This window comes from Eurytemora carolleeae, unplaced genomic scaffold, assembly GCF_000591075.1.
Source record: "Eurytemora carolleeae unplaced genomic scaffold, Eaff_2.0 scaffold1047, whole genome shotgun sequence".
In the NCBI taxonomy this organism is placed as follows: domain Eukaryota; kingdom Metazoa; phylum Arthropoda; class Copepoda; order Calanoida; family Temoridae; genus Eurytemora; species Eurytemora carolleeae.
Genome location: NW_019397387.1, coordinates 1 through 20,764, shown reverse-complemented (window position 1 = coordinate 20,764; position 20,764 = coordinate 1). Strand labels below are relative to the sequence as shown.

General features: G+C 34.8%; 2 protein-coding genes across 2 annotated transcripts; both read right to left on the bottom strand.

Annotated features, from left to right (window-relative positions):
- Positions 1-7,838: 7,838 nt before the first annotated feature.
- Positions 7,839-8,240, bottom strand: LOC111714018 (F-box protein At3g58530-like). The gene has a single exon (XM_023489016.1). The coding sequence runs from the start codon at positions 8,238-8,240 to the stop codon at positions 7,839-7,841; it is 402 nt and encodes a 133-aa protein (XP_023344784.1).
- Positions 8,241-15,323: 7,083 nt separating this feature from the next.
- LOC111714016 (F-box/LRR-repeat protein 2) lies at positions 15,324-19,332 on the bottom strand (the record flags this gene model as incomplete). The annotated part of the gene is made up of 4 exons (XM_023489014.1): positions 15,324-15,830; positions 17,266-17,404; positions 18,059-18,923; positions 19,173-19,332. Coding segments are annotated over 4 exons (1,671 nt in total), but the record flags the coding sequence as incomplete, so codon positions are not given.
- Between the last annotated feature and the right edge of the window lie 1,432 nt (positions 19,333-20,764).

Genomic DNA, 20,764 nt, shown 5'->3' with positions numbered 1-20,764 from the left:
TAGGCCCTGAAAGGGACTGTATTCGTATTTTCCAGTGAAATAAGCATAATAGGCCCTGAAAGGGACTGTAAGGCCCTGAAAGGGACTGTATTCATATTTTCCAGTCACGTCATTTCTAAAAGTTCTATCGTGCACAGTCCCATTTATTTGATCCAGATTGAAAGCTTGAGAAGTGTTCTTAAAACTAAAATAAGGGATTTTTTGTTTCTAGAAATCCGCAAGTTACTAATTAAAAAACTGCAATTGGAAAATATTAATTTAAAAAAAAAGAAATCATTGATATCTCATTCATTAACTCATTCATCCTTGATCAGACAAAGCTTTCAGAGGTACAAGTGTTCAGTCACTTTAATACTGAGAATTGGTCTTGATGATAATTCATGTTCATATTCATATTAAATAACAATTACAGATAACTTATATTATCTTGTATTGTGTAACATTGTAAAATGTATCATAATTCAACAATCCACTGTGAACTAGACACAAGTAGAAGTTAAAATGTAAATACTGCTACGACTTCGGGACCTCGTAGCTCCACTAGTGAGAAAACAAATTTATCAGGTTGCAAACTAAAAATTCAAAACATTTTTTGATCTTCTCAAACTTTCTTCAATAGAGAAGTTAGAAACATTTAAGATCTCAATCTATCGTACAATTTACTTTTGTTTGACGTGAATCCACATTTAACTTGAAATGTAAATACTTGTCAATTCTTAGTTTGTTTCAGATTAAATATAGCTCTTTCTCGGTTAACGGTAGTGCAGTATTAAAAAATTAGAGGGTATCCGAATCAATTTTAAAATTGTATATGGTTACCCACAAATGATGAGACTGCAAAGACGACCGGAAACTCTTAAAATATGACGATTCCAAGGTTAAATTTATGGGTAACCATTGTACTTATTCAATATTTATATAAAGAGCATCCTATATCACATTGGATTGTCTCCAAGCTTTAACGCCAGAATACGGACATAATACGGACATAATACATGAAAAACTTAGTGTTTTCTGCAAGCAAATTTTAATACTGGCGCGCCTATACAATTTTTTAAAGTATTTTTATTTTTATTTTTAATTTATTGATGCTCTTCATGAACTGAATTAATTCTCCAGTATAGTTAAAAGCAAGATTATAATGCAAGGAAAGTTACTTTCAGTTGCGTATACTCTGCGAACATATTAAAACTAGTTCTCTCTGGGCGGAATTGTAAACAAGAATAGATGCATCAGTGTTCGTTTAGTATCTGAGGAGGTTTAAAGCATTAACTTTTGATAATTTTGATAATTCACATAAAAGATTCCTATGACCAGAATATTTCATTGATTTTTTATGTGAAAGATGGATCCCATGTCAGACTTACATATCCGTCTTGTGTTTACATTACCGCCCAGAGACAGTACGCTGCAGTACATCTTTTCTTACATTAGAACCTTGGTTAAAAGTATAGAATAAGATTTTTACTCTTTTTGAAATAAAAATAATTTTTTTTACAGAAACATTACATGGATTCTATGTAAAATGAAATTTTTAAGATTGGGCCGGCTTCAAAGTGTCGACACGCCTTAGCTTTTGATTTGATTTACAATGATAGCTTAAAAGCTTTGTCTGTTCAAGTATGAATTAGATATCAACATAGATAAAGATAGATTGCGCATAAGACGACATTTTTCATCTTGAAAGATATAAATGTACAGTGATGTTTTAAAGATATTCCTATTTTATAGATTAACTAGGTCGGTTGTGAACATTGGCTGTTCTTATGTCATTGAATACTTGTGGTGTACCTGAGTTGTGTAGAGAGAAATTCAAGTTAGCTTAGTCCTTCTCATGTCCTTCTTCAGTTCTCGTCAATATGATATATTGATATTCTCAAAATAAAATTCACTCCTGAGTGGTTTAATAATTATGAAATCCATTAAAACACCAAACCCCCCCGCTTATCATTGAAGTACACTTTGACCTCTAGAAGTATGAGTTCGCGGACTGTACTATTCTTGGTGATTTTGCGTACATAAGCTATCTATGTTTATTTAATAATCTATAGATATCAATGATTATGATTTTGAAAACTGATTATTTATAATTGTGTGTTCTCTACAAAAGTGATTTCCGCTCTTCTTCTGCACTCATAGCCTAAAAAATCGACAATATCTTCCAGATAATTTATCAGATAAATGTTTCAAGGGTACGGTTGTAAATCGTGTATTTCCATCTTTTGCATGGAGGGTCACCTAAAATTACGCTCACAGTCCCTTTAAAAGATGCATATAACATCACACACAAGGGTTTGTGAACAATAGGGTGTTGCCAATACCATAATTGAAAATATTTATTTCGTCCCGCATCCATCTTTTCTGGATTCAGTGTCAGATTCAGCTCAGAATCCTTTTCTGGATAAAGACAAGGTTGGTTTCAAGGAGTAGATAAACATGGAGACAGGGTTGGGTTCAAGGAGTAGATAAACATGGAGACAGAGTTGGGTTCAAGGAGTATAAAAACATGGAGACAGGGTTGGGTTCAAGGAGTATAAAAACATGGAGACAGGGTTGGGTTCAAGGAGTAGATAAACATGGAGACAGGGTTGTTTTCAAGGAGTAGATAAGCACGGAGTCAGGGTTTGTTCAAGGAGTAGATAAACATGGAGACAGGGTTGTTTTCAAGGAGTAAATAAACATGGAGACAGGGTTGTTTTCAATGAGTAGATAAACATGGAAACAGGGCTGGGTTCAAGGAGTAGATAAACATGGAGACAGGGTTGTGTTCAAGGAGTTGATAAACATGGGGATAAAGTTGTGTTCATTGAGTTCACAAAAAGTAAAATATAATAAAACAAATTATTACTTTTAATATAACATGGCTTTATTTTGTGCACTGTCCCTTTAAAAAATGAAATGACGCAATAACTGAGATAAGGTCTGATGTTTATTTTGAATTTATACGCCAAGAAACTGTGCAGTCTGCCCCCCTCTCCAATACAGAAGCAGATATAAAGCGATAACAGGATTGAGTGCACTTAGTTCAGCACTGCAATTGATTAAGTTGGCTCAGCTAGGTTAGATACAGTAGGTTATCTAGCTCATAGTATAGATACAGTATGTTCTCTAGCTCCTAGTACACATAAAGTATGTGCTCTATCTCCTAGTACACAAACGGTAGGTTCTCTAGATCCTAGTATACATACGGTAGGTTCTCTAGTTCCTAGTACACATACGGTAGGTTCTCTAGCTCCTAGTACACATAAAGTATGTGCTCTATCTCCTAGTACACAAACGGTAGGTTCTCTAGATCCTAGTATACATACCGTAGGTTCTCTAGTTCCTAGTACACATACTTTAGGTTCTCTAGCTCATAGTACACATACGGTAGTTTCTCTAGCTCCTAGTATAAATACGGTAGGTTCTCTAGCTCCTAGTACACATACAGTAGGTTCTCTAGCTCCTAGTATACATAAAGTAGGTTCTCTAGCTTCAAGTATACATACAGTAGGTTCTCTAGCTCCTAGTACACATACGGTAGGTTATCTAGCTCATAGTACACATACGGTAGGTTCTCTAGCTCCTAGTACACATATGGTAGGTTCTCTAGCTCCTAGTATAGATACAGTAGGTTCTCTAGCTCCTAGTACACATACGGTAGGTACTCTAGTTCCTAGTATACATACAGTAGGTTCTCTAGCTCCTGGTATACATACAGTAGGTTCTCTAGTTCCTAGTATACATACAGTAGGTTCTCTAGCTCCTAGTACACATACGGTAGGTTCTCTAGCTCCTAGTATACATACAGTAGGTTCTCTAGTTCCTAGTAAACATACGGTAGGTTCTCTAGCTCCTAGTATACATACGGTAGGTTCTCTAGCTCCTAGTATACATACAGTAGGTTCTCTAGCTCCTAGTACACATACGGTAGGTTCTCTAGTTCCTAGTACACATACAGTAGGTTCTCTAGGTCCTAGTATACATACAGTAGGTTCTCTAAATCCGAGGAATAACTATCTGTTTCTTTAACTAAACCAAAGGTTAGATTTCTCCCAGTATGTTTACCTAGAAACCTAGTATTTAACAAATATCTTAGTATTTACTATAAACTGCAAACAGTACAACAAACCTTCAACATTCTGCATTTCAATCCTCCAGCCTTCAAATTATTTTTAAAAATGTATGTTTTGATTTCTATTTATTGATACAGATTAGCCTAAAATAGCAATCCAAGCAAGAAAATATTATATTTTCTAGGGATTTACATTCAAGTGATTAAGCAAACATTGAGTATAAGATAAGGTTTGTACGCATTTTAATATTAGAAATTAGAACTGCTCAGAGCCCGGATCCTTCCTAGTTGTCTTTAAGAAGTATGTTTGTCTCCGTACTATAAAGTTTTGACCGCTCTATAGATGTCTCCCAAAGAGACAATGTGATTTTTTTTGCCGCTTCGCGCAGATAATCTTACTGAATCAACTTTAACAAAGTAACTGTTGCGCTGGGGCAAATTCAAAGATTTATTGAAACATGGAAAAACAGGAGAACAGAAGGAACATCACAAGTTGTTGTAGTTTATTTAAGTCCACAGAGATGAAGATAGCAGGGAAGAGAAGGATTGAACCACAATGGAGCAGCCTAGATGGAGCAGGGTCGATCCTAGGGTTAGGTCACCATTTTGTATAGATTGGATTGTAGCAATTATCCGTCTTATTTATATTGTTAGATAACAATTATGATTACAAAAATGATGTACAGGGTTATTCATAATACATTATTGGTTCTTTATCAACAATTATTTATTTCCTTGTTATTAACTTGATTTAATGTTAAATTTCTTTAATACTAAAATGTAAGGAACATTAGACCTGAATAATCGGTCAACTTGGGTTCAAGTCTAAAGATAGATACGGAGAAATTGTATGGTTGTGTATATATATTTTTAACTTTTAATTGCTTTTACTAACAATCTGTGTGTCTTACTCATAATTTTAGAATATCAATTTAAATCATTAAAAGTCTAAAACTATAACTCACTATATAATATAGATAAATTTTACCAAAAATTCTATTTTTCAATGCAGTAGCGCGTACTTGTTATTAGTGAATATATCATAAAGGTTTCCACTATAAATAGAGATCGCTCTCACTCATCAGATTTAAATTTACGCTGGGTGATTGGATTTTGAAATTTCATGAGAAACTCTAGCTCCAAAGGCAGTCTCTGTTCATGTATAAAAATATTTTTTCCAGTAAAAGGCCTTTTAACTTTCAGGGGAAAATATGAATTATAATAGGCACGGTAGTTTTTTATGTAGAACCTACCAAAAAGCATTTTCATCCACTCCTCTCATGTCCTTAATCTTCTCTATGATGACTATATACTTTGCTTGTCTGTTTGTTTGTTTGTAAACGTCAAAACGGCGGAACCGAGCCAGCGGGCCCAAGTTTTTGTGGGACCTTACGTGATTTTAGGGAATGTTTATGAATGATCGAATTTTCGAAAATTTGCTTTTTAACAAAATTCGATTTTTGATAATTTTAAAAATCAATGAAATTTTCTATAAAATCCACAAATTTTCGTTTTACAGTGTATTCAAAGAGAAAATGTTAACAAATGAAATAGAAGATGGGCGCGAAGCGCCCTAAAAGCTAGTGATAAATATTCTTCAGAACAATGCAACTAAGTTACCAGGGCACAGGTGGTTGATCATCGCGGATTTTTCATATTGGTGGATTTGCTATTTTATAAGCTGTTAAAAAAGTCTCAATTAATAATGGACAACCTTTAGGGTATAAATTAAGTCAGGTGAAAGCTGAAAGGTGGTAACGGAAGCCAATTATTTGATAGAGTTTGTTAATCCCAGAAATGATTGGGAAATTGAAATGAACCCAAGCAAAAACCCAGAATTTGATATACATCATTAATGGGGTTGTATACATGGTCTAGGGGGGGGGGGTAAAGCGGTTGATTTTTGTAAATTTTTCAGAAGAAAACAAGTCAAATCAATTGAATGAGCTAATACTTGAAATGTTTAATTGAAATGATTCTTTAAGCTATTGTGGATTCTACTATGAAGAGATATATTTAAATTTTTGGTATGCTAAGCCATATATGGTAAATAAGAAATAAATACAGTAAGCAGGAGATCAAAACGCGTGCCGCGGAGTATGAAAGGTTGAGGCTTGGAGATGAGGCGAGAAGCACAAATATGGTTTTGCAGGGCTTGGAGGTCATTCTGTGTATCAGGACGCTCTAGAGGTCATTTCGTGGGGCTCAATGGCGCTCAACACCCACTCCCTCATCAGACCTAAGCTATGAAATCCTGTACTTGTAGGGTGGATGCACACTTTTTGTAGGTCGAATGCACACATTTTGTAGGCCAGATGAGATGCACAAATTTTGTAAGTCAGAAACACTCTTTTTGTAGATTAATTGCAAACTTTTGTTAGGTCTGATGCACACCTTTTGTAGGTTGGATTAGTTTAAGTAAATAGGATGCACTCTTCCTGCAACGGTCGGATAAAATCTAAGGTCGGAAAACCTATATATTTCTGAAAGGATGCCAACGGACCTACAGCTTTTTTAACCAAACGGAACCAAAACACGTGCAAACTACTCGATTTTTAGGTCAGATAAACCTTTAGGTTAGAATCACTTATGTCGGTTTACACGACATCGTTAAAGTAAACCATGGTTAAAAAAACTGTCGTCTTCGATCAGTTTACCATGGTTAGAATTCGATTCAACCATGGTGAAAATGTCTTAAGTTTCGGCCTCTGGGAACTTTATTTTTCTTACCGTGTTTTAAGACAAGAAAAATGAAGACGACATTCATACATATATTCTTTACTGGATATCCATTATTTGTATGCATTAAACCATCGAGATATTAGTAATAGAGGGGGCATCTGGAATTTTAGACTTCTTGTTGTACAGCCACTGTACACAATGACCCGATCAGAAATTCTACCTGGGGGGATCATAATTCGTAGATCCGTTTTGAAAGTTATTGTTTGAAAGTGAAAGCAAAGAAAACAAGTCCATATGGTTTTAGTATAAAAATGAGACATGACAAATAGAGAAAAAAATAAAATCCTTCTCCTTAACCCTATCTCTGCTGGGGTACTTGAGAACCAGAATATGCTGGGGGGAGGGGGGTCAATTTGACCGGTAACCGCCAAAAAAGTCCTTGGAAAAAAGTTTCCGGCAAAAAAGTCCTAAAATTTCACACTGTAAAAGTCCTGTGGAAAAAGGTCCTTTTATTAAAAAGTCTCCGGAAATAAAGTCCTACCAATTCGAGACTTTATTTTCTAGGACGGCACCCGTTGGTCTAAAAACCCCTGGAAACCAGGCAGCGGCCGAACGCAGTAGCACGCGCATGCCGCAAAAAATTATGACAGAGAGAGCCAGTTCTAGCCGCAGCGCGCTGCCCAGAAAGTGTCTAATCCTTACCTAACCCTAAAATATGTACTAATCACTCGGCATCATTGATAATCATTGATAGGGGATGCTGAGCGCCAAAATATCTTCCCCCTGTATACGCCTCTAAAGACGCTGTAAAATGTTATCAAAATAATCTGTGCTGAACTCAGCAATTCTTTATCATGCACATTACATACTGTGGGTTAATTATAAGCATTAAAACGAACAGACGGAAATTGGACAGAGAGACTTTCTTCAACTTCAGTATTCAATCTTTTTCCTGTTCTCAGTATCTCTTCTAGCCCAAGTCAGTCAGCTTAAAAAAAATTCTCCAGGTCCAGGCTCTCCAGCAAAGGAAGAGATTTAACTCCGCCCTTTAATCCATATCTTTGTTATTTCTGTGCAAGACACGTCTAGGTCTCTGATCTTACTAGTTACTACCAGAGATTGTCAGAATCTCCCCCAGTCCTTCATCTGTCAATTTATGACAATAAGATAGGTTCAGTGTCTCTAGGCTTGGAAGAGATTTAGCTTGCTTGAGATTTAGATCTCCGAGTTCACTCTTAGATTTTCTCACCATTTCTGCCAGTCCTCCATATGTTAGTTTTCCCCAACCAGACCGTTTCAGTGTCTCCAGGTATGGAAGGGACTTTACTCCTGCATGATGGAATCCAGTACCAGTTATTCTAGTTTGGGATAGATTTAGAAGTCTGATTTTACTCCCAGATATTTTCAGTATCTCCACTAGTCCTTCATCCGTCAGGTTACGACAACCGGCCAAATTTAGTGACTCCAGGTTTGGAAAAGACTCTAATCCTTGATGGAGTCCCATCCCAGTTATACTAGTCCTAGATATGTTAACAGGAGCGGATACATGATTTAAGGGAAGGGGGTCCAGATTTTAAAAAAAAATTTAAGATAGTTATTTTTTTCTGTTTTGCACTAGGTTTTTTCCCTTAAGTGCTATTGAGAAGCTATTCTGAAATCTCAGGGGGGGGGGTAAAAAGGTCGTGCCCCCCCCCCTATATCCGCCCCTGTACATTAAGACTTCTGAGTTCTTTCCCAGAAATACTCAGTATTTCCACCAGACCTACATCTGTTAGTATATAACAACCGGACAGGTTCAGTATCTCCAGGTTTGGAAGAGATTTAACTCCTTCCACAAAACCAATCCCTGTAATACTAGAACCAGATACATCTAATTCTCTGAGAGTACTCCTGGATCTGATGAGTATCCCAATCAGTCCTTGATCTGGAAACCAATCCCTGTAATACTAGAACAAGATACATCTAATTCTCTGAGAGTACTCCTGGATCTGATGAGTATCCCAATCTGATGAGTATCCCAATCCCATTTCCTCGGATTCAGAGTCTTTAGGTTTGGAAAAGTGCTGGGAAGTCAAGTAAATATATCTCTTGTAGTCTTCACGTTGTCGATAGTAATAGATCTTAAATTCAGATTTGAGAATCCTATCAAGAAGATTTGATCCTTCTCTTCGTCCTTAGTTAAACCGCAGCGAACATCTTCAAACTCATTGTCAGAAAATTTTACATTGATAGATTCCAGCTCCTGATGTATTTGAACCACAACCAAGCATCAATACCTAATATGGAATTTTGAACGTTAATTCAAGTTATTTATATTTTGTTTATAAAATATTCAATTGAAACCTTTCCCACATGATAGAAAATTTGTTTTATAATGAATTCTTGTTTTATAATGAATTTTCGACCAACGATCAATTTTCGCCTTTTACCTGTTTTATCCTTAATAAACATTTCGATTTAAAGGAAATTGTTTGAACTTTCAAATAAATTCTTACATTTCAACCAGCTTAACAATGATGTAAAAATAGTATACAAAGGATCAGAAATCAGAACTTTTCTGTTGTGATTCTCGGTATCAAGCTTTCATCTCCATCTCATGCAGACCTACGGATATTCCGTAATTGTCCCACCCAGAGTTTACCTTGAATGCTTTTTAATTTCGTTTGTAATTCTTCTCAGTTTCGTAGAAAATATTCTTTCATCAATCCACCAAACTTTGAAGGTGTTCTCCAGCTCATTAATCCGTCTCAGCAAGGTTCTAGATACTCTCTCCTTTTTATCCAGTAATTATAATCAGCGCATTATTATTGTTATCTGATTATTTAAGATGACATGTTATAAATTTAATGGATTTGTTTCTGCAATTTTGAAACCATTAATTTCTATTGCAACGGCAGGAAGTTTTTAGATTGAACTGAAATAAAATATAATTAATTTTAAGGAATAAATAATTAATATCTACACATATATATTATTTACAGGTTCAGGTTCTCCAAACTTTGGAAGGTAGGACAAAGATAACATTAAGAATGGGTTAAATAAGATTGAGCATTCTATAGGCTTCCTACTCAAATTTACTGCATGGGCGTACTGGAGGTTTAGCCTATGTTGGTGAACTCTGGCGCGCGTAAGGGCGTCGAATTTCTTTTTGGTTCATTCCTCCCCCTAAAATACCGGTATTAAGAAGGGAAAAAAAGTGTTAAAACTAAATATTAATCCTGTAAAGGCACATATTTTAAAATCTTTTTTCAAGGGCTCTTCAAAAATGTAGCTTTAACCCTAAATCTAAAAAAATATGAAAAAATCTTAAAGTACTCTTCCTTAAAGGGAGTGACTGGCAATGTATGGTAGTTGAACTGAGATTGCATTATTATTGAGAATTTTTTAAGGATTCATTAAAGAACTATCAGACGTTTTTTTATTTGTTCAGCAAGAGCAAAAAATCAAAACTATAATCCTCATTGATTGTTAATTTTGGAGGGATGATTTTTTCAGAATCGGTTTTATAAAAATTATTCAAAAATTATTAAATTCAAAAGTAAAATATTTCTACAGTTAACTAATTAGATGTTTAGGAACATATTTCTCATTAGAAATTTGTCAATAAATAAATGATAGAATCAATTGTTTCTTTTTCATCATTATATTGATTTTCTTATTCTTTATGAATGTGTTCGCAGATTTCTTTAAATTCTTGAAATGTCGTCTTTTCATTAAAAATTCCCGGAAATCTAGAGACAATGGTTTTGAACAATAAGACATTACAGAAACCAATAAATAAATGAGATTACTTATTTTTGATGATAAGAGTTAATTTTTGTTTGCTTCCTGTTCCTAAAAAAACTATAGAATTTTTTGTTACATTTTTCGTGGTGGTCATTGAATAATTTAAATAAAACTGAAACTTAAAATCAGCCCTTCAAAAATGTACAATGAATGAGGATTTAAAGATTGCATTTGCGCTCTTGCTGAACAAATATGCACCGTAAAAACATCTGATCAGTCTCAAATGAATCCTAAAAAAAATCTCAATAATACTGCTATCTCAGTTCAACTACCGGTCACTCCCTTTAAAGTCGAAATATTTCTGTGTGTAGTGTTCCTAATCCTACAGTGCACCCCCTTTCCTTGAATTTGTCCCCCCGCCCCCTTTTCTTTATAAATTATCTGATCCCACTGCTCCCCAACGAGGTTATAGTACAGAGAGTGATGTTGTTCGCTAATACTTTACTAATTGTACAGGCCATGTACTCCACTTCCAAAGGTCAATCTGTTTATTACAGTACTCGGGGGTGATTTCTGAAAATATTTATTTTCATTTAAGCAGAAAAAAGTTTTCAATCAAAAAAACTCTGGGCTACATGGATCTCCGTAATTTATTTAACTAAAAAATAGATAACATTTCTTTATTTTCAACTACACTTATAAAGGAAACTTAAACACTAATAATTCTAACTAATATTGGAATATCTTACTAAAAATTGGTTACTTTAAAAGACTTTTATTCATAAATTGTCATACAATTTTTGAATCAAGCATGAAAGTACTTGATTTGAAAAACCAGGGGATTCATTAACTTTTGCACTCCAGTCTCTCATGTGACAAACAATCTTCTGAAAAGTTCCGAACAAACCTAAAAATAAAAGATTTATCAAATATCAAACTATTTCAACGATTACTAGACTAATATTATATTTCAATTGCGAACAAGGGCGTATACAGAAATAAATGTTAAAAGTAGAGCACAAGAGCTTTCCAATGATGTATCATTTGTCATATTTGGACATCAAACATGGGACTTAGAGGGGGGGTCAAATTGACCCCCCCCCCAGCATATCCTGGTTTTCAAGTACCCCAGCAGGGATAGGGTTAACTCTGGGTCAAACAACGTAAACCCAGATATGAATTTTAGATGAAATCCGAGAAAAAATTGTAAATAAGATTTAAGTCTAATCATCAATTGATGAGAAAGATTAAAAATGTAAGTTCAATATATTAGGCCTGGGGGCATGTTTACTAAACATGGGGGTATATTCATAGGGTTCCATGCCCCCTTTAGTACACCCCTGGCTTAGGGCCAGGGGAAGCCATTTGTCGTGGGACACACCGTATGTTACAGTAGTTATACTTTAACTCATGGCATTTCATGTAAATTAGTTCTTGTTAATCCTTGGTAATCCGTGTAGTTTAATCCTTGGTGATGGTAATCCTTAAAGTTAAGTCCTATAATCATCCTTTTGGTTGAATCCTCGGTCGTCCTTGTAGTAAAATCCTTGGTTATCCTTGTAGTTAAATCCTTGGTCATCCTTGTAGTTAAATCCTTGGTCATCCTTGTAGTTAGTAGAAAGCAGTTGGATGTTAACACCTCCTCTCTCTAAGAGAAAGCATGCAAAATGCTTGCAGAATATATTCAGGACTAGGGCCGCAACCCTTATATAACCTTTTTACTGTCAACGAGAATGGGTTCACACCCTTTGCTAATGGTGGATATCAAAGTCTACTACAGTCAACGAGTATGGGTTCACACCCTTTGCCAATGGTAGAGGTAAAAGTCTACTACAGACAACGAGTATGGGTTCACACCCTATGCTAAAGGTAGATGTCAAAGTCTACTACAGTCAACAAGTATGGGTTCACACCCTTTGCTAATGGTAGAGGTCAAAGTCTACTACAAACAACGAGTAGGGGTTCACACCCTATGCTAAAGGTAGATATCAAAGTCTACTACAGTCACCGAGTATGGGTTCACCCTTTGCTTATGGTAGATGTCAAAGTCTACTAACAGACAACGAGTATGGGTTCACACCCTTTGCTAATGGTAGATGTCAAAGTCTACTTCAGTCAACAAGAATGGGTTCACACCGTTTGCTAATGGTAGATGTCAAACTTATCAAACGTTATATTTTTAATTGGCTCATAATAAATTTTCTTTTGCGTTTTATTTTAAGCTGAACCATCATACATTATTATTTTTTTATTTTGTGCTTCTCTTCTCTTCTCTTCTCTTCTCTTCTCTTCTCTTCTCTTCTCATATCTTAAGTAAAAATATTTAAAATACGGAAAATCAACATTTACAATTATCCATGGACACTGGACAGAGGTTTCAGTTAGTTACGAAGAGAATAAGTGTTATCAAAAATCTAAAAAAAAATAAAATATTCCACTCCAATTGTTATGAAAATAGTATCCAAGAATATTTCAGGAAGGATTCCTCGACAGCAGAAGTTATTTTAGCTCTGGCTAATATTTGTTCCCTGAGATTATTATAGTATCTCCAGGATCAGGTTTTAACTGTCTCATTTAGGTAAAGTTTTCACTCCTTCTTGGAGTCCTTGGAGTCCATTCCGAATTATTCTACTCCAAGATACATTCAGAAATCGGAGGTAAATCCAGTCGTCCAGTACCTTTAAGGTAAGAACAAATCATGAGTCTTCAGGTTCAAAAATGCTTAACTAAACACTATATTTATCATTTATATTTGTCTAAAGCAAAATTACATTCAACAATATAAAAGTTTACAAACTAATACTCTTTTCTCTGGATATCGCATTTTAAAATTTACAGGGTTTGCCAAAAAAGGTGCAAAACAAGACTTTTAGCATGAGTATAGTTTAGCTATTCAGAGGTGGTTTTCAGAAAAGGGGTTTCTTGATCCAAGTCTAGTGTTTTTCGTTTTCTAAAAATGTGGTATGATGACAGTACAGCAAGGCTTGATAGATTTTCACACATTGCTTTGAAACTAACACTGGGTTTGCAGAACTTATGAAGTTTCTTTAGAATCGCCTTATTTGATGGTGAGATATATCCTCTTGAGCCGATTTCAAAAGGATGAACAGACAAATCCCTAGTTGTTATATCTGTAATAAAATGTTCATACTGTTCATTTTTTGAGCGTTGCCATTTTTGATATTTGTTTCCAATGGGACAGTAAGCTCAAAAATATCCATCTTTTCCTCCATTCTATCGATAATTACTAGATCTGGTTTCTCTGCGGTCACAAGGACGTGGGGGGGAACAGTACCTCCCCCTGGAAGGGTATAGGACGGGATGTCGGCATACATCAGAAATCGGTCAATATCAATTAATCCAGTTATATATTTAATAAGATTGTTGTGCCTCCAAGTATATCTTTTTTGGTGTAGTGCAACCTTGCAGCCATTCAAAATATGGTTTGTAGTTTCTTGTCTTCTACCTTGCAATTCAGCGCCTGCCTGTAGACATAGTTTACAGAGATCTGATGCAGATTTTCCCCATTGTAGAAGGTTAGTTTGTGTTGGCAGGGTGTCCAAACAGGAGTTAAGTAGGAATTTCAGTGTACCTTTCTTCAGATTGAACACTAACATGGATGATTTCCAGATCATGTCAGATTTGTCAAGCATTGCCAGGCAGAGAAAATGTCCTTGTTTTATGAGTGTTTCTGTATGTTCTCTCCAGAAAGTTTCGTTTTCAAAAGATACATTTTCACTGACAGTTGTTTTCATTTTTTTATAGCATTTATGTTTGGAAGCTTGGTCTTCCCACTCAGGCATTTCTGCTTGACCATAGTTCTCTAATGTGGCTTGTTGAAACATTTTTTCTGCATAGTCTGTGATGGAATTTTTGTGGTGCCAATTTTTTTCAGTGAATGTGTCTAGTTTCTTCAGATGACTCTGTGATATTGTATGAACAGTGAGCAGAAATCGAATAGAAGAAATGAAATAATGTTTGTAGATCCAGACTTTATATTCATCTTGAATAAGTAGTGCATTAATGTTTATTATTTTTTTTTCAAATTCACTCTTGATGTAATCGAACGCATTACTAAGTTTACCAGTAGGAAATAGAAGTTTGCCAAGGAATTTTTGCTCTTCTTGAAATATATTTGGAATTTCAGTTTCACCAATAGTAAAGTTTATTCTGCTAGGTACACCTGATCTGATGGAAAATGATCTACATTTTGCTGGTTTTAATCTCATTCCCATACTTTCAATCTTGGATTTTATTTCATTTTGAATTTTTTGATGTTTTCTCAGATCTGTTGTTATCAGGCAAAAATCGTCAGCATAGGGCAAAGTAATAATTTTCTCTTCATTCAGATTAAATCCACAATCATTCTTACTCTGTAGAAATTCAATGATTGGATTGAAAACCATCAGAAATATGATGGGACTAAGCGGGTCACCTTGAAATACTCCTCTTTTAAAGGGGAATCCATCAGTAGAGAAGTTGTCCATATATAACAAGAAACAAAACTAATACAAGAAATCAAACCACTTTTTGGAGAAGCAAACATCTTGACAAAACTAAATTGTACAACGTAACATTGTAACAAGTATCCATAAACCTTTCAGAAATATATTTTTCAAGTGTCCTGAAAATTTGTTTATGTATAATTAGTAATCCTAAGCAGAAGTTTATTAAAAAATACTAAGACCATAAGAACATGGTTTACTTCTAGTAAAATTCTACACCCAAAAAAATGGGATATTTTTGATGGAGAGTTTGTTTTAAACCAGCAGATATTCTATAGGTTTCGGACACATTCAAAGTCTTCAACCTCTTCCCGGCTATCCTCAATATCTCCAGGAGTCCGGAATCAGTCAACTCATCACAATCTCCCAGGTTCAGGTTCTCCAACATAGGGAGAGATTTTACTCCGTCTTCTAGACCAATTCCTGTTACACTTGTACAAGATTACATCCAGATGTACCAGTTTACTCCCACATATCCTCAATATCTCCACCAGTCCTTCATCGAACAATTCAGAACATGTATTCAGGATCAGAGTTTCAAGGTTTGGTAGAGATTTTACTTCTTCCTCCCAACCCATCCCTGATACACAGGAACAGGATACATCCAGATATCTGAGCTTACTCCCAGATATACTCAGTATCTCCACCAATCCTTCATTTGCCAAATTAAAACAATGAGATAACTTCAGTGTCGCCAGGTTTGGTAGAGCTTTTACTCCTTCCTTCACACCAATCCCGGTTATGCAACTGTCTGACATATTCAAATCTTTAAGTTCGCTCCTAGATATTCTCAGTATCTCGATCAGCCCGTTATCCATCAGTTTATCACAATTTCTAAGTTTCAATGTTTTCAGAGCTGGGAACTTTTGAATGGTGGATATCGGGATTAAGGCTTAATCCACTCTTTTTCTTAATCACCAGATTAACATAATCTTGCAAGATTATCTTAAAAGTGTATGAAAAACGATAAAATTCAAATTGATATTTAATCATCTGAGAAACTGTAGCAGCCAATCAGAGAAAAGCGGGCAACCAATGAGAGAACAGAAATATTCTCATTGGAGAAAACAATTAACGGATATCCAAGGAGAGAGAAAAAGAGTGGATTAAGGACTAAAATGAAAAGTTTCCACAGTGGATATTCGGATCAAGAAGTCAGGATTAAAGTTTATCCATTCTAAAGTTTTCAGTTCAGGAATATCTGAAAATGCAAAAGCACGCTCACTGACACAAAACAAAAATTGACATTTACACATTTTAAAATTTTAAAGATACTTATTTTTCCCTCCCTGCTGATTTGTTAAAGCATATTAAAGTATCTGCTGGAAAACAAGTTACAATGAAATTAGTCTCCAGAAAAGGGGGGGCAAAAGATACTCTTAACCCCCCCCTGAATCCGCGCCTGAGTACTGCTTTATCTCTCCTTCAAACAAAACTAGCAGAAAAAAACAGCAAACTAGTTTGTTTATGCTCTTCACTCTTAAGTTTTATATTTGAAAAGTGTGATGTAGCTCTGAGTTCTATGGGGGGGGGGCCCCCCTACAGGTGGGGCACTGCCTCCCTTTCCGCCCCCTTTGTACGCCCTTGAATTGCCAGGATTAAACACTTTCAAGTAGAAAAACGACGATATTTTCCACTTTATTGATCAGATACAGGTAAATGGGTAGCTATTGTGAAATGCCTTCAAAATGGAGAGTTACTTGGATCAACTTCCACAGTCAATTAAACGAATTACAATACAGTCTCTATTTTGGGTTGAAGACTGAAGTCTGAAGAAATTCAGAGGTTTATATTACAATTTATAACAAATTGAATATTTAAAATAAAGAGCATCACTGCCAAATAATATTCTTTAAAACATGGTTAAAGTTTTTATGCCACTGCATTCAAATACGTCCATGCACAGGTTTTTGAAGAAAAAAATATATTGAATCATTGGAGCTGAACTGCGGGAGAGGTCCCACGAAAAGCTTACTCTGGTCTGTTTGGCCAATTAAATGGTTAGAAACGTATTTCAAGTGAGCCTCCATTTTATAGTAATGGTAAGTCCGGTTCACAACAGTACTCTTAAAAGAGCTAGAAAACCGACTTTATCTTTTACCTAGTTGTAAAGATTTTAAGGGTATCGTTGTGAATTTGGCATTCCCTCTTCGAATGGAGGTTAACTTGAAATTACACCAGAACAGTCCCTTTAATTGGATTCAAACAAGCCAAAAAACCAAAAGACTAAAAGACAAGTAATAAAAATATATAAAGATTCTTTATAACAGCAGTAAATATTCTAGATCTATAAGCTACAATCATAGTCTTCAATCTGTTCCCCGCTATCCTCAGTATCTCCAGGAGACCTGTATCCTCAGTATCCTCAGTATCCTCAGTATCCTCAGTATCCTCAGTATCCTCAGTATCCTCAGTATCCTCAGTATCTCCAGGAGACCTGTATCAATATAAAACCATCCCAGCATAAGGAATGATGTTACTCTATCCTTTAATCCAATCCTTATCATTCTAGTCTTTGATACATTTATAATCTTGAGTTTACTTCCAGATATTCTCAGTCCTCCGTCTTTCAATTCAACACAATAAGACAAATCTAGTGTTTCCAGACTAGGGAGAAAGCTTAATACTTCCTCTAGACCAATCCCTATTATTCTAGTTCTAGATACATTTAGAACTCGGAGTTTGTTCTTAGACATTCTCCACCAGTCCTCTATCTATCAGTTCATCACAAAGAGACAACTCCAGTGTTTCTAGGTTGGATAGAGATTTTACCCCTTTCTCAAACCCAATCCCTGTAATTCTAGTTCTTGATAGAATTACAAGTCTGAGTTTACTCCCAGAAATTCTTAGAACCTTAGCAAGTCTAGTATTTGTCAATTTATCACAGCAAGACAAAGGAATTGAGTTTTTACAACAAACTCAAACCTTCTGATACCAATATCTTTGCAACCTGATGGTGCAAACCTTTCATATTTCAAACTTAGATTATTTTATCTATAAGTATTAATAGTTTGAAATATCTAAGGTCTACGACATTGGTTTTACAAAGATATAGAGATTAGAAAATCAGAGTTTGTGGCAAAAACTCAACTCCTTTAGTATTTCTAGGTTTGGAAGAGAGATTAATCTTTTCTCTAAACCAATCCCTGTTATATTACTCACGGACACATCAAGATATCTAAGTTTACTCCCAGATATTTTCAGAATCTCCACCACTCCTCCATCCGTCAATTTATCACAGCAAGACAAGTTCAATCTTTCTAGGTTTGGTAGCGAATTTACTCCTCTCTCTAATCCAATTCCTACTATTCTAGTTCTAGATAGATTTAGAACTCTGAGGTTATTCCCAGATATTCTGAGGATCTCAATCAGTCCTTCAGATGTCAGTTTACGACAATAAGCAAGGTTTAGTGTCTCCAGGTTTGGTAGAGAATTAACTCCTAAACCACTCCCTGTTATCCTAGTATTAGATAAATCTAGAACCCTGAGTTTATTCTCAGATATTCTCAGAATCTCCACCAGTCCTTCATTTGTCAGTTTCTGACAATAAGCCAGGTTCAGTGTCTCTAGGTTTGAAAGAGAGTTTACTCCTTCCTCTAAACCAATCCCTGTTATGCTGGAACCAAATAAATCTAATTCTCTCAGATTACTTTTGGATCTTCTAAGTATCTCAATCAGTCCATTATTTGACAAACAACGCCGTAGTTTCAGTTTCTCCAGCTTCTCTAAGATCAGGAGAGTGCCAGGAATGGACAGACAATGCAATATATCTCTTGACACATCAAAGATAGTAATAGATCTTAGATTGAGATGAGAGAATACTGTTGGCACGATTTCATCTTCATTCTCGGCACTGTAAACCCCTAAGTTGATAGTTTCCAGTTCCTGGTGTTTCTCCACCAAGTATTTGAACACTGGACCACAACCGGAAGTAGAAAGATAAGGGATTTCCAACTCTAAAACAAAACATATATTACATTTTTATAAAGTTAGAAACAATTATTTTTCTCAGGAGAAAGACAAAGTAAAATTTTTTTCAGAAAATCTGGTATTTATGTCGTCTTCCTCTGATTAAAAACTTTGTCAAATACATTTGTTAAGTAACATCAGACAAATAAGCAAAATATTGTAATTGTAAGGTGTTGGTTTTTTATGATAAATTGATTGATTAGTTGAAACTGTGCTGTTTCATACACTGTTTATACCTTGAATTGTACATATCTCGTCAGCTATTCTTCTCAGCTTGGTAGAGTCTACTATTTCATCTATCGTCCAAACTTTAAAAGTATTCTCCAATTCATCCATCCGTCTCCGCAAGGTTGTACTTGATTCTCTCAGTGATATCTTGTCCTTCTTACTCAATAACTAAAATATCACATAAAATTTTTATTTACCTAAAAATAGAAAATTACTGAAAGCATATTAACAAATTTATTTATTCTTCTATCGTAGGCACACATCCTCTGGAAACAAATTTTGGTATATCCTTGGAACCGTATAATCAATGGCATTCACCTCAAATAGGTGTACAAAATCAGAAAACTCCTTCTTGCAAAATATTTACAATTTACAAAATATTCCTTAAATTATAATTTTGGAAAACCTTTTCAATTTAAATTTAAACAAAATTTAACCAGAAATAGATTTTCATCAGTTTGAACAGTATAATGTATGATTTTTTTTTCTCTATCTGGTCATTGAATGGTGGTCAGGGATAGTTATTGGCAGTCAAAAATATGTTTTTGCATGTGATATGCCTAATTACAGGTAAGAATACACAGGAAGTTCATTATTTTTTAATTTTTTATTCAGGTTATGAACTCCCAGGTGGTCATAAATGTTTGTCTAGGGTGGCCATAGGTCATATATATTGGTATGTATATACAAGTTTTCAAAATGTAGGTGAGTGGGGTCTTTTGGCGGGATAAACACCATTTCTCTACATTTATAGGGGAGATGTTTAATGTTGATTAGAGGGGCACCAAAGAAGTTTCCTGCGCTTAAGTAGGTTTGAAATTATAAAAAAATAGTATGCGTTTCGAAAAATATTTTATTACAAATTTCAAATATAAAGTTGGCAAAAACAAATAATTTATTTCTTTTTTTGTTTGCTGATTAATTAGTATCTAAGGAAAGATAAATTGAATGGTGGCTTCAAACCAGTTCAAAGCATTTAGTAAGCTTAGCTAAAGATTTAACGAGTGCTTTGAAATAAAATCTTGCTTATTCTGATTTATTAAAGGTAGTTGAACTGAGTATGCAGTGTTGTGGAAAACTTTTTTTTTAGATTTTACACTTTTTAAAGATCTGTTAATGTTAAGTGTTAGAAATGGGCCAAATCTGCAAAGTTATATTTTTCAAGAGTATAAATCTTTAAATCCCCGACGAGTAGAACAAAATTACACCATATATTTATAAAAAACTTTATATAAAAATATAAACTGAAATAATAAATGTCAATTTTAAACTTACAATAAGGTGTGAGAATTAGTATTTGATGATTCTTGATTTCATTTTCGATTTTGAAACAATTACCGGATTTCAGCTTATGTCGTGTTTTCGGAACATATCTTGGTTTGAGACAATTACCGGATTTTAGCTCATTTCGCGTTTTCGGAACATATCCTGGTTTTGAGACAATTTCCGGAATTCATATCAATGTCAATTTTCAAGTATTTACGCACTTATGAAGCAAGACAAGATTATTTGATAAGCTAAAATATAAACAAAATAGTAAATAAAAACAAACTGTTCTTTTATAATTTAAAAATCATTTCAGCATTTAGAAATCAAAATA

What these genes read in the sequence shown, in the direction of transcription:
- LOC111714018 (XM_023489016.1), bottom strand. Translation starts at nt 8,240, where the DNA reads ATGGGACTCCATCAAGGATTAGAGTCTTTTCCAAACCTGGAGTCACTA.